Source organism: Cetorhinus maximus, chromosome 17 (assembly GCF_964194155.1).
Source record: "Cetorhinus maximus chromosome 17, sCetMax3.hap1.1, whole genome shotgun sequence".
In the NCBI taxonomy this organism is placed as follows: Eukaryota; Metazoa; Chordata; class Chondrichthyes; order Lamniformes; family Cetorhinidae; genus Cetorhinus; species Cetorhinus maximus.
The window spans coordinates 5,942,930-5,956,169 of NC_135895.1; the positions used below are offsets into that span (position 1 = coordinate 5,942,930).

Consider the following 13,240-nt stretch of genomic DNA (forward strand, 5'->3'; position numbering starts at 1 on the left):
CATTAAGGTGCAACCTATTGCACCTCCTCCAGAGCTGGTTCCAATATCCCAGGAATCTAAAGCCCTCCCTTCTACACTATCTTCCCAGACATACATTCACCAGCTCTATCCTCTAAATCAAATCAAAAACAGGTCACAGAAATAGTTAGTGCTTTTCAAAAACTTGTCCATTCACAACATTGGACAGACACTCAGTCACAATGATGTTCTATCATTAAATTTCACCCACAAACTACCACTAGCACTGACTAAGATTAAATCAAGTGCAATAGATTCAGGCAGCACAGGAGAGTGCTGTGAATGTAGAACTCACTTGCACGTGGTACTGGGATTAATCCAGGGAGTACTACCTTTGGTGAGAGTACGTGGGGTTGGGTTGGAGTGGGACACCGGATGGGGCAGTGAGGGTTGGGGGGGGGGGGGCGGTGTGTGGGCGGATGGTGACCGATAGCTAGAGGATGGGGAAGGAAGTTGTACAATGAAACTTCAGGAATATGTGTCGACGTGAGATGCTGAGATGCGTCTGAAATGAGTAACTGTTGTCAACCTGGAACATACTGTGACAAGACTGCTGACCAGCCCCTCTTTCCGCACAGTTTTTGTGGCTCCTCAGCTTACTCACCAGCAGGTTTGCTTTGACGGTCTCGGGCTTTGCTGCTGGGAGTTGACCCTGCAATCTGTGCGCGAATTCAGAAATGTCCCACAGCACCACCTGCGCAGGGAAATATGTAGAACAATTATCAGCAGCAGCAGCAACAACCATTGGTATTTAGATAGCATCTTCGACATCATAAAACGTCCCCTAGTGCTGCACACGAGCGATTCTCAAACAAAATTTGGCATTGATCCAAGTAAGGTGACCCAAACCTCGGTTAAAGAGGTAGGTTTTAAGAAGCATCTTACAGGGTGCGGGAGATGCAGAGAGGTGGAGGAGTGTAGGGAGGGAATTCCAGAGCTTAAGGACCAGGCAGCTGAAGACACGGCAGTTATGGTGGGACAAAGGATATCAGGCATGTGCAGACAATTGTAGCTCCTTGAGCTACCCTGAATTCTGAAATACCCGTCATCTTAGTTTTAAATTACAGAATGATTTATTTTTTGGACTATTCTCTCGTCTTAAAATGTGGGCTAGTCCTTTTGACTCTTTGTAACTTACACGGATGTGTTTCAGTACCTGGCCATTTTTGCAGCCACCAGCCACAATGTTTGGATCAGTGGGACAAAACTGAAAGCTGTAAATATCATCCGGACCCTCCAACATTATCTAAAAAGAATCAAAAACAGGACACACAAGAAGTTAGAACGGTTCAGAAACCCCCCCATTCACATCTTTGGAAAGGAACTCAGTCACAAAGATGTTCTATCATTAAACTCAATCAACAAACTACCACAAGCACAGGCCGATCCCATAGGTTCAGTCAGCATAAGAGAGTGCTGTTAATGGAGAACTCACTAACACTACGAGAATCACAGAATCACAGTGCAGAAGAGGCCCTTCAGCCCATCGAGTCTGCACCGACACATGAGAAACACCTGACCTACCTACCTAATCCCATTTACTAGCACTTGGCCCATAGCCTTGAATGTTATGATGTGCCAAGTGCTCATCTAGGTACTTTTTAAAGGATGTGAGGCAACCCGCCTCCACCACCCTCCCAGGCAGCGCATTCCAGACCGTCACCACCCTCTGGGTAAAAATGCTTTTCCTCACATCCCCGCTAAACCTACTGCCCTTCACCTTGAACTTGTGTCCCCTCGTGACTGACTCTTCAACTAAGGGGAACAGCTGCTCCCTATCCACCCTGTCCATGCCCCTCATAATCTTGTACACCTCCATCATGTCGCCTCTCAGTCTTCTCTGCTCCAACAAAAACAACCCAAGTCTATCCAACCTCTCTTCATAACTTAAATGTTTCAATCCCAAGCAACATCCTGGTGAATCTTCTCTGCACCCCTCCAGTGCAACCACATCCTTCCTATAATGTGGCGACCAGAACTGCACACAGTACTCTAGCTGTGGCCTCACCAAGGTTCTGTACAACTCCAACATGACCTCCCTACTTTTGTAAGCTATGCTTCGATTGATAAAGGCAAGTGTCCCATATGCCTTTTTCACCACCCCACTAACATGCCCCTCTGCCTTCAGAGATCTATGGACACACACGCCAAGGTCCCTTTGTTCCTCAGAACTTCCTAGTGTCATGCCGTTCATTGAATACTTCCTTGTCAAATTACTCCTTCCAAAGTGTATCACCTCACACTTTTCAGGGTTAAATTCCATCTGCCACTTATCTGTCCATTTGACCATCCCGTCTATATCTTCCTGTAGCCCAAGACACTCAACCTTACTGTTAACCACCCGGCCAATCTTTGTGTCATCCGCAAATTTACTAATCCTACCCCCCACATAGTCATCTATGTCATTTATATAAATGACAAATAATAGGGGATCGAGCACAGATCCCTGTGGTACGCCACTGGACACTGGCTTCCAGTCACTAAAGCATCCTTCTGTCATCACCCTCTGTCTCCTACAACTAAGCCAATTTTGAATCGACCTTATCAAATTACCCTGTATCACATGTGCATTTGCCTTCTTTATAAGTCTCCCATGTGGGACCTTGTCAAAGGCTTTGCTGAAATCCATATAAACTACATCAACTGCACTACCCTCATCTACACACCTGGTCACTTCCTCAAAAAATTCAATCAAATTTGTTAGGCATGACCTCCCTCTGACAAAGCCATGCTAACTATCCCTGATCAAACCTTGCCTCTCCAAGTGGAGATAGATTCGCTCCTTCAGAACTTTCTCCAATAGTTTCCCTACCACTGACGTGAGACTCACTGGCCTGTAGTTCCCCCGCTTATCTCTACAACTCTTCTTAAATAGCGGAACCACATTAGCTACTCTCCAGTCCTCTGGCACCACCCCCATAGCCGGAGAGGAATTAAAAATTTGGGTCAGAGCCCCTGCGATCTCCTCCCTTGCCTCCCTCAGCAGTCTGGGACACAAATCATCTGGACCTGGAGATTTATCCACTTTTAATCCTGCCAACACCCCCAGTACCTTGAAAAACTCAGCAGGTCTGGCAGCATCGGCGGAGAAAAGCACAGTTGACGTTTCGAGTCCTCATGACCCTTCAACAGAACTAAGTAAAAATAGGAAAGGGGTGAAATATAAGCTGGTTTAAGTGGGGGGGGGGGTTGTTGGGACAAGCAGCCAGTAATAGGTGGAGATAACCAAAAGATGTCACAGACAAAAGGACAAAGATTATGCCTCCCTAGTCTTCAACTCCCCGAAATAGTTACTCTCAATATACCCTATCTGTTCCCCTTCTTCTTCAGTTCTCTGCCTGAAGGCAGGTCCAACCACAGTGTCACAATCTCCACCACAGGCAGGGCACAGAGGCAGGTCCAGAATCCACCCCAGCCGGAACCGGGATCAAACCCCATGTTGCTGGCACCAATCTGACCCACACCTGCTGTCCAGCCAACTGAACCAACCCTAGGCTGAACCATCTTCAGCTGCTTCATCAATGACTTTTCTTCCATCATAAGGTCAGAAGTGGGGATGTTCGCTGATGATTGCACAATGTTCAGCACCATTCGTGATTCCTCAGATACTGAAGCAGTCCATGTCCAAATGCAGCAAGATCTGGACAATATCCAGGCTTGGGCTGACAAGTGGCAAGTGACATTTGCACCACACAAGTGTCAGGCAATGGCCATCTCCAACAAGGGAGAATACAACTATTGTCCCTTGACATTCAATGGCATTACCATTGCTGAATCCCCCACTTTCAACATCCTGGGGGTTACCATTGACGAGAAACTGAACTGGACTAGCCATATAAATACTGTGGCTACAAAAGCAGGTCAGAGGTTAGGAATCGTGCGACGAGTAACTCACCTCCTGACTCCCCAAAGCCTGTCCACCATCTACAAGGCACAAGTCAGGATTGTGATGGAATACTTCCCACTTGCCTGGATGAGTGCAGCTCCCACAACACTCAAGAAGTTTGACATCATCCAGGACAAAGCAGCCCGCTTGATTGGCACCACATCCACAAACATTCACTCCCTCCACCACTGACGCACAGTAGCAGCAGTGTGTACCATCTACAAGATGCACTGCAGGACTTCACCAAGGCTCCTTAGACAGCACCTTCCAAACCCATGGACCACGACCATCTGGAAGAACATGGGCAGCAGATAGATGGGAACACCACCACCTGGAAGTTCCCCTCCAAGCCACTCACCATCCTGACTTGGAAATATATCGCCATTCCTTCACTGCCACTGGGTCAAAATCCTGAAACTTCTTCCCTAACAGCACTGTGGGTGTACCCACACCACATGGACTGCAGCGGTTCAAGGAGGTAGATCACCACCACCTTCTCAAGGGCAACTAGGGCTGGGCAATAAATGTTGGACCAGCCAGCGAAGCCCACATCCCGTGAATGAATTAAAAAAAACTTATTTCCATCACATGGCTGACCAGGAATGTCTCCCATGTGTGTATGTTCAGAGGTTTTACAAGTTGAAATCAACTTGTTTGGCCACATTACACACCTTCTTTGGCCATCAAGTCCTGGAGTAGGACTCAAACCTGGAGCTTCTGGTTCAGAGGCAGGGGTGCTGCCCACTGCACCACAAGACCTCCTACCTGTTTCCCTTAACATATTGAAAAAAATGGATCAAATCTCCCTTTAACCTCTTAAATTCCAGGGAATACAACCCAAGTTTGTGTAAATGATCCTTGTAATCTCTTGGAAAGGCTGAGATCAATGGTAGAAATAGGCTCATCTGGACCATAAACACTGGCACAGAGCAGTTGGATTGCTGTAAATTCAATGTAATGTCTCCCAGGATTACTTGTAGGAGGTTCTTCAGCCCCCTCTCTGTAACTTTGATCTCAAATTAGGCTGAAATTGTTTCATACGATTTGTTTATTAGGATAGGGAGTAAAAATGCACAGCGGCGCCCACTTCCCATGAAAGAATAAAAAAAGCCTCTTTGTATAATGTCTGTAATGTAGAAAAGCATGAGAATCAATGTTCATGACTAGACAGTGAGGTGAAACTAGGGTAAGAAGAGTTGAGATCTTTCTTTCATTCCCTTGATGTCTCTTCCTGAGTTGAGCTACAACCTTACTTGGGACTCACTGTTGTGACTTGTTCCCTCCTTGTTTTGCTGCAGTTGTAAAGGGCATTGGTGAGACCACATCTAGAGTACTATGTACAGTTTGGTCTCCTTATTTAAGAAAGGATATAAATGCGTTAGAAGCAGTTCGGAGAAGGTTCACTGATACCTGGGACGGCAGTGGGGGAGAGGAGTGGTGTTGGACAGGCTGGGCCTGTATTCATTGGAGTGTATGAGAGGTGATCATATAAGATCTTGAGGGGACTTGACAGGGTGGATGCTGAGAGGATGTTTCCCCTTGTGGGAGAGACTAGAAGTAGGGAACACAGTTTAAAAATAAGGGGTGTCCCATTTAAGACAGAGATGAGAAGAATTTTTTTCTCTCAAAGGGTCATGAATCTTTGGAATTGTCCTTCCCAGAGAGCGGTGGAGGCAGGGTCAATGAACATTTTTAGGGCAGAGGTAGATAGATTCTTCACTAACAAGGGAGTCAAAGGCTACAGGGGGGTTGATGGAATGAGGAGTTGAGGCCACAATCAGATCAGCCATGATATTACTGAATGGCGGAGCAGGCTTGAGGGGCCAAATGGCCTACTCCTGCTCCTAGTTCATATGTTCGTGTGTTCATATGAAACAGAGGCACCAAGAACAACAGTTAGTACACTGCTGTTTTTTCTTTACCTATTCAGCTTCGGATGAGTTCAATTTAAAAGCAAAATGAAAATCAAACAATGTTTTAATACATCTGTAATGTGAAAGGCATTTGTAGATAGAACTATATAGAATTGAGGGAGGTGGTGGCATAGTGGTATTGTCACTTGACTAACATTCCAGTGATCTAGGGTAATGTTCTGGGGTCCTGGGTTCGAATCCCACCACAGCAGATAGTGAATTTTGAATTCAATAAAAATCTGGAATTAAAAGTCTAATGAAGACCATGAAATCATTGCCAATTGTTGTAAAAACCCATCTTGTTCACTAATGCCCTACATGTGACCCCACACCCACAGCAATGTGGCTGACTCCTAAATGCCCTCTGAACAAGGGCAGTTAGGGATGGGCAAAAAATTCTGGCCTAGCCAGTGACACCCTCATCCCATGAACGAATATAAAAAAGCAAGACATTTGGCCCAACTGGTTCTTGCTGGAATTTAATCTCCACATAAGCCTCCTCTCAACCCTTTTCATCTCACCCTATCAGTATATCCTTCTATTTCTTTCTCTCTCATGTGTTTATCCAACTTCCGCTTAAATGTATCTATAATATTCACCTCAAATATTCCATGTGGGAGAGGGTTCTAGATCCTTGCGTCTCTGAGTAAATAGGTCAAAACATTCCCTTCACACCTAACCTAACAAATCCTTCCATAATTTTAAAGATGTCTGTCAGGATACCCCTCAATCTTTTCTTTTCCAGAGAGAAGAGCACCAGCCTATTCAGTCTTTTTCTAATAGTTATAACCTCGCAGTTCTGGTATCTCTGCTGTGAATCTTTCAGATGAATTATCCAGCTGGTTGTAGACATGTTTTAGCATGGGTCGTGTTTACAGTCTGCAGTGGGACTGTGCAGAGCTCCATCTGGTGGCCCAATTGAAAGCAAAGAACAAATTCAGTGAGCTGAAACAATCCTGTTGAAGCGACGGGAATTGCCTGGATATTAATAACCAGCAACCTCAGGACCGACTTAACACCAAACTTGGAGATCTTCAGGCATCGGTACAAAAATGCAAAGTGCAATCGTGTCAAAATTTGGGTTTTGCTCTGGGATTCGAAATCAAGGGTGGCCCACGTGTGACCTGTACCATTTTCAACAACAACAATAAATTGCATTTACATAGCGCCTTCAATGTCATCAAATGTACCATAGTGCTTCGTGGCAGTGTTACCAGGCCTAATATGACACTGACCCGCCGCATAAAGAGATACTAGGACAGGCGACAAAAAGCTTGGTCACAGAGGTAGGTTTTAAGAAGTGCTTTAAAGGCGGAAAGTGAGGTGGAGAGGAGGAGATGTTTAGGGAGGGAATTCCAGAGCTCAGGGGCCCCCAGCTACCTATTCTGGAGAGGTCAGCAATGTTTGAGCGGCCAGGATCGGAGGCGTGTAGAGGTTTCAGAGGCCTATAGAGCTAGAGGAGGTTACAGATATAAGAAGCGGTGAGGACACGGAAGGATTGAAAACAAGGATGTGAATTTTAAAATCCAAGTGTTGCTTAACTAGGCACCGATGTCAGTCAGTGAGCACAGGGTTGGCAAGAGTAGACAACATACAGTTATAATCCCACTACATTGGGAAGAAGAATGGTGGCCACAAGAGTAGGTCAGAGGCTGGGAATTATACAGCAAGTAACTCAGCTCCTGACTCCTTAAAGTTTGTCCACCATCTACATGGCATAAGTCAGGAGTGTGATGGAGTACTCTCCATTTGCCCGGATGAGTGCAGCTCCAACAACATTAGAGAAGCTTGACACCGTCCAGGACAAAGCAGCCCACTTGATTGGCACCTCATCCACCATGTTAAATATTCAGCTTCGATTTGTATAGAAACTGAACTGGACCAGCCATTTAAATACTGTGGCTACAAGAGCAGGTCAGGGACTAGATATCCTGCAGCGAGTAACTCACCTCCTGACTCCCCAAAGCCTGTCCACCAGCTACAAGGCACAAGTCAGGAGTGCGATGGAATACTCTCCACTTGACTGGATGAGTGCAGCTCCCACAACACTCAAGAAGCTGGACACCATCCAGGACAAAGCAGCCCACTTGATTGGCACCCCATCCACCACCTTCAACATTCACTCCCTCCACCACCGACGCACAGTGGCAGCAGTGTGTGTACCATCTACAAGATGCACTGCAACGACTCACCAAGGATCCTTCGACAGCACCTTCCAAACCTGTGACCTCTGCCACCTAGAAGGACAAGGGCAGCAGATAGATGGGAACACCACCACCTGGAAGTTCCACTCCAAACAACAAACCATCCTGACTTTGAACTTTATCACTGTTCATTCACTGTCGCTGGGTCAAAATCCTGGAATCTTTTCCTAACAGCATGGTGGGAGTACCTACACCACAAGGACTGCAGCGGTTCAAGAAGGCAGCTCACCACCACCTTCTCAAGGGCAATTAGGGATGGGCAATAAATGCTGGCCCAGCCAGCAATGCTAATATCTCAGGAAAAAAATTAAAAAACAGCTGATGTTTGAGTTTGAATGAATGAATCCATTAGCAGTGATTGCTGAAATAATCAAGCCAAGTTGGACTTGGGCAACAGATAAAATTGTAGCCAACACAACCTCATCGTATATGACAGTGAAGACCACTTGTTTGTGGTTTTCAGATGAAAATGGACAAAGTCACAGGACACATCCCCAAATTGCTAAGAACCCCAAAAATCAAAATTAACTCATACAGTCATTATCAACACATGGCCCCAGTTACAGCATTACAATGTTTTGAACTTAATCATGGTTTTTGTTTACCTTGTTTTGTCAACAATTGTGCTTTTAAATAATAGAAAGTGTAAACCTCCCGCTCCTTTAAACTAAATTTATAAAGTTACTCAAAAAGGAGGAATATTAATGTCAATGGAAAGTGAGTGGGAGATTATGATTCAACAAAGGAATTTGTGGAGGAGAATACCATCACAACGTTAATGGGCCAAATGAACCTTTTCAGCAACTGCTTATTCTAAGGATAAACAAACTTATAAAATTTCCAGGCATCTGTTTGATCAAGCCTGGTCCACAATTATGGGCATCATGACAAAACACTTCTTCCCTCCCCTTCCCTCCCGCCACCACTCAATCTCCTGGGAGAGATGAACAAAACAGAGAAAACCCGAGGGCCCATAATGGAAAAAATATTCCAGAAAATCCTCCCCGGCTTCCTGAAGGCAACCAAAACCCACAGGGACTGCAGTGGTTCAGAAAGGCAGCTCACCACCACCTTCTCAAGGGCAATGAGGGCTGGGCAATAAATGCTGGCCCAGCCAGCGAAACCCACATCCCATGAATGAGTAAACCAGAAGCCCCAGAGACCACACGGGCCAAGTGCTGTGAGAAAGGGAATTCTAGGATTTTGACCCAGTAACAGTGAAGGAACGGCGCTATAGTTCCAAGCCAGATGAGTTAGAGAGGATCTTGCAGGTGGTGGTGTTCCCATCTGTCGGCTACCCTTGTCCTTCTAGGTGGTAGAGGACGCGTTATCTGTACATTTGATCTATTTGACCTTCTAATTGTAATGGTTTCTGCTCCGGTCAAGAACCTCTTCAGCTGTCTCTTGAGTTATATAGAACTTTACCCACCACCATATTACCAGGCCAGGCATATTACTGAGATTGTTAACTGTATCATAATCACACAGGTAAAGCTACGGTACATTGTATATGCCTTTGAGTGGTTGGTTCACTAGTAATGTGCAACAGAACTTTGGATACCTGAGGGCGGATGGGATCAGTGAAGTTCCAGAATAGAATATATGAATGACTCCGGAGTAATCTGTTGGTTAAGTTCATCCTATCCTCCATGGTAATGTGATCCACTACTGACACAGCCACTAGCCCTGATCATAAACAGAAGAATTTACACATTTAACTGAAAAATCATGGTTAAAACTAGCACCCAGCCTCCAAAAAAACAGATTACGCTTTTCAGAATAATAGCATAAGAATAAAATAAATGGGCACTAGAACACAGGCCCTTTGATTCTGCTCCACCAGTCAATAAGACCATGCCTGATTTTCTATCGCAGCTCCACTTTCCTGCACCATTCCCATATCTCTCAATTCCCTTAGTGTCCAAAAATCTTCCTTGGATATACTCAATGACGGAGCAGCCGCAACTCTCTGGGGTAGAGAATTCCAAAAATTCACAGTGAATTCACAAAATTTGAGTGAAGGAATTTCTCCTCATCTCCATCCCAAATGGCCGACCCCTTATTCTGCGACTGTGGCCCTGTCATGATTACCCAGTCATAGGAAACATCTCTTCAGCATCGACCCTGTCAAGCCCCTTAAGAATTTTATCTGTTTTAATTAGATCTCCACACATTCTTCTAAACTCCTGGGAGCGTAGGCCTAGTCAACTAAATCTATAAGGAACCTAATCATTTTTTTCTCCAGAGTTTATTTTGGTTAAAAGAAAGAAAATGCTAGAAAAACTCAGCAGGTGTGATAGCACCTGTGGAGAGAGAAACAGAGTTAAGGTTTTGAGTCTGTATGACTCTTCTTCAGGTGCTCCAAAGAGTCATATGGACTCGAAACATTAACTCTGTTTCTCTCTCCACAGATGCTGTCACACCTGCTGAGTTTTTCCAGCATTTTCTGTTTTTATTTTAGACTTCCAGCATCCGCAGTATTTTGCCTTTATATTGGCTAAGCCTAAATTGACAAGGGGTACTGGTGCAGATTCTACTGCCTTGCACCAGTGAGCACATCATGAGAGCACAGCCTGTGATTTGCCATCCATTCATTCCGGTTGACCGAAAATGGTAAGCTATGTGTGCTCGTGGTTTTCAATGATGTGCTCCTTGTGAGTGATACTCCCCACTGTCAGCACCAAATTAGCCCCAACATTATTGCCATTATCTAATAAAAATGCGTGTTGTGCAGGGATATTTTGTGATAGAGAAATTGCGGGTAATTTTGCCATTGGGAGATTGATTTTACATAATGATAGTGAATTGACTGTCTGTTTCATCTCTCCTGGTTTTGTTTTTCACAGTCTGCCCTTTCACAGTCTCAGGACGTTACAAAGCACTTTACAGTCAATGGAGTACTTTTGAAGTGAGTGTAGTCGGAATGGATCGCAGCAGCCAATTTGTGCACAGCAAGCTCCCACAAATAACAACAAGATAATGACCAGATAATCTGTTTCAGTGATATTAGTTGAGGAATAAACATTGGCCAGGACACAGGGAAGAATTTTCTGACCCTTCTTCAAATAGTGCCCTGGGATCTTTTTGAGGCAGAGGGCAGAGGGCAGCTTGGATTAATACCTCATCTGAATAAGAGTACCTTGTACAGTTTAGATCTTCCTCAGCGCTGGTCTGGAACGTCAAGCCTAAAGTTTGCACTCAGGTCTCCGGAGGGGTATGGAGTGAACAACCTCTTGAGTCAGGGGTGAGAGGGTTACCCACTGAGCCAAGCTGCACCTTAAGAGTGCTGAACCTTCACCCTTGCAAGTGTACAAATAATTCCTATGGTGAAGTTCAACTTACCCAGAATGGTCGGGTGCCATTCAATGTTGTTAACCCTCTTTCCTTGGCTCTTTTGAAGGTCGGTGAAGGACTGGTACTCCTTTAGGTGGCAGTCTGCCTTTCCCCCAAATGTACTATCCTGATCCGAAAGCCCCCTCCAGTCATCGTAGAAGACATCCATAATTTCATTTTGCTGTAAGGCTAACTCAAACCTGCCATGAAAGAGCAGCGTGGTTGGTGCTAATGATATGCATCCAGACGGCGTCAAGAGTAACTGCATTCAGTTCTGAGCACTGCACTTCAGGCAGGGTTAGAATAGAATAGAATCGAATTGTTACAGCATAGAGTCCTCTACGACTCTATAGGCTACGGGCCTAGTGTTGGGAAACGGGATTAGAATAGTTAGGTACTTGTTTCACCGGCGTAGACTCGATGGGCCGAAGGGCCCTTTTCTGTGCTGTGGCCCTCTATGACTCTAGGAGAAGACCATTCGGCCCATCATGTCTGTGCTGGCTCCCCAAAGGAGAAATTCATGTACTGCCGCTCTCTCCCCTCTCCTCACATCCCTGCGCAATTCCTCCCCTTCAGACATTTCGAAAATGTAGAGAAATTTACAGCACAGTAGAAGGCCATTCCGCTCACACTGTCCGGTCCAGCCAAAAAGCGAGTCACCCGACCTAATCGCATTTTCCAGCACTTGGTCTGTCTATTGCCCTCGGAAGTGCAGGTTCATCAGAATGATACCAGGACTAACCGGGTTAAGTTATAAGGACAAGTAGTATAGAGTAGGCTTGCATTCTCTTAGGTATAGGAAATTAAGGAGTGAACCAATTGGGGTGCTTAAGATAATTAGAGGGTTTGATCAAAGTTTTCACTATATTAAGGGGAACAGATGGCGTAGAGAGGGAGAAACTATTTCCATTCGTTGGGGAGCCTAGGACCGGGGGCACAGACTAAAAAGTAGAGCCAGGGCTGGAACTTCTGTGGGGTGGCACTCACAGTCGGATTGCCACTCTGCTCCTAGTTACTTACCCTGAAATGCGGCCGCTCCTTTCTCGCCCGACCTTCTCACTCGGGCCGGGTGAGAAAGGTGCTGTGGGCTCCCGAGGCCTTGTGTCAAGACAAGCTGAGTCGGAGGTAAGGAAGCTACGCCCCCATTTTTACAGCACTAGCTGCCATAAAGCAGGCAGATTTAAACATTCAGCCGTTTTGAGATGCCAGGGAGAGGGTAAGCATATAAGGTTAAATGTGAAGGATTGGGGAGGGGGACGGGGTAGGGTGGATGGTGGTGTAGGGTGGGTAGGGGATTGGATGGTAAGTGGGGGTGTAGTTACTAAGGGGTGTCAGGTGGTCAGTGGGGGGGTCAGGTGGTCAGTAGGCATGTTGGTCGCTGGGGGGGGCGTTGGGTGCTCAGTGGGGGTTTGGGGAGGGTAGTCAGGGGTTGTGGGATGTATTGGGGGTGGGGTTGTTGGTGGGGGTTGGCATATAGTGGGAGGAAAAAAAACCATAAAACAGATTGAAAAAAAATTGGCCAATTTAAGTCAAAGAAGAATTCTGGTAAATTCCTGTCCTTGCAGTCTGCTCTTCGATCTACTTAGCTTGTCAGACAAAATCACTTCCAACAGAAATTACATCAATCTTTTACTTTATTACCTTTTCTGTCTCTTCTGCTCTGAAGCAGAGTCATAAAGACTTGAAACGTTAACTCTGTTTCTCTCTCCACAGATGCTGCTGGACCTGCTGAGTTTTTGCGGCATTTTTCTGTTTTTGCTTCAGGTTTCCAGCGTCTGCAGTATTTTACTTTTATTCTATTATTTTGCGATCTCTCTCCATGTATTTCAAACTCTCCTTGTACCTCTCCTCCCACCTCCCTTCTCCAGTATCTTGACCTTCTACTC

The 13,240-nt window shown here is 45.6% G+C and overlaps 1 protein-coding gene across 1 annotated transcript in view; it reads right to left on the reverse strand.

Annotated features, from left to right (window-relative positions):
* The window catches only part of dnai3 (dynein axonemal intermediate chain 3), a 115,472-nt gene that overhangs the window by 80,000 nt on the left and 22,232 nt on the right, over positions 1-13,240 (reverse strand). Inside the window, exons 7-10 of the mRNA XM_078561804.1 lie at positions 11,364-11,554; positions 9,583-9,707; positions 1,175-1,264; positions 623-712 (exon numbers count right to left, since the gene is read on the reverse strand). Of these exons, the coding sequence (XP_078417930.1) occupies positions 623-712; positions 1,175-1,264; positions 9,583-9,707; positions 11,364-11,554 (496 nt within the window). The remainder of the gene's footprint in view (positions 1-622; positions 713-1,174; positions 1,265-9,582; positions 9,708-11,363; positions 11,555-13,240) is intronic.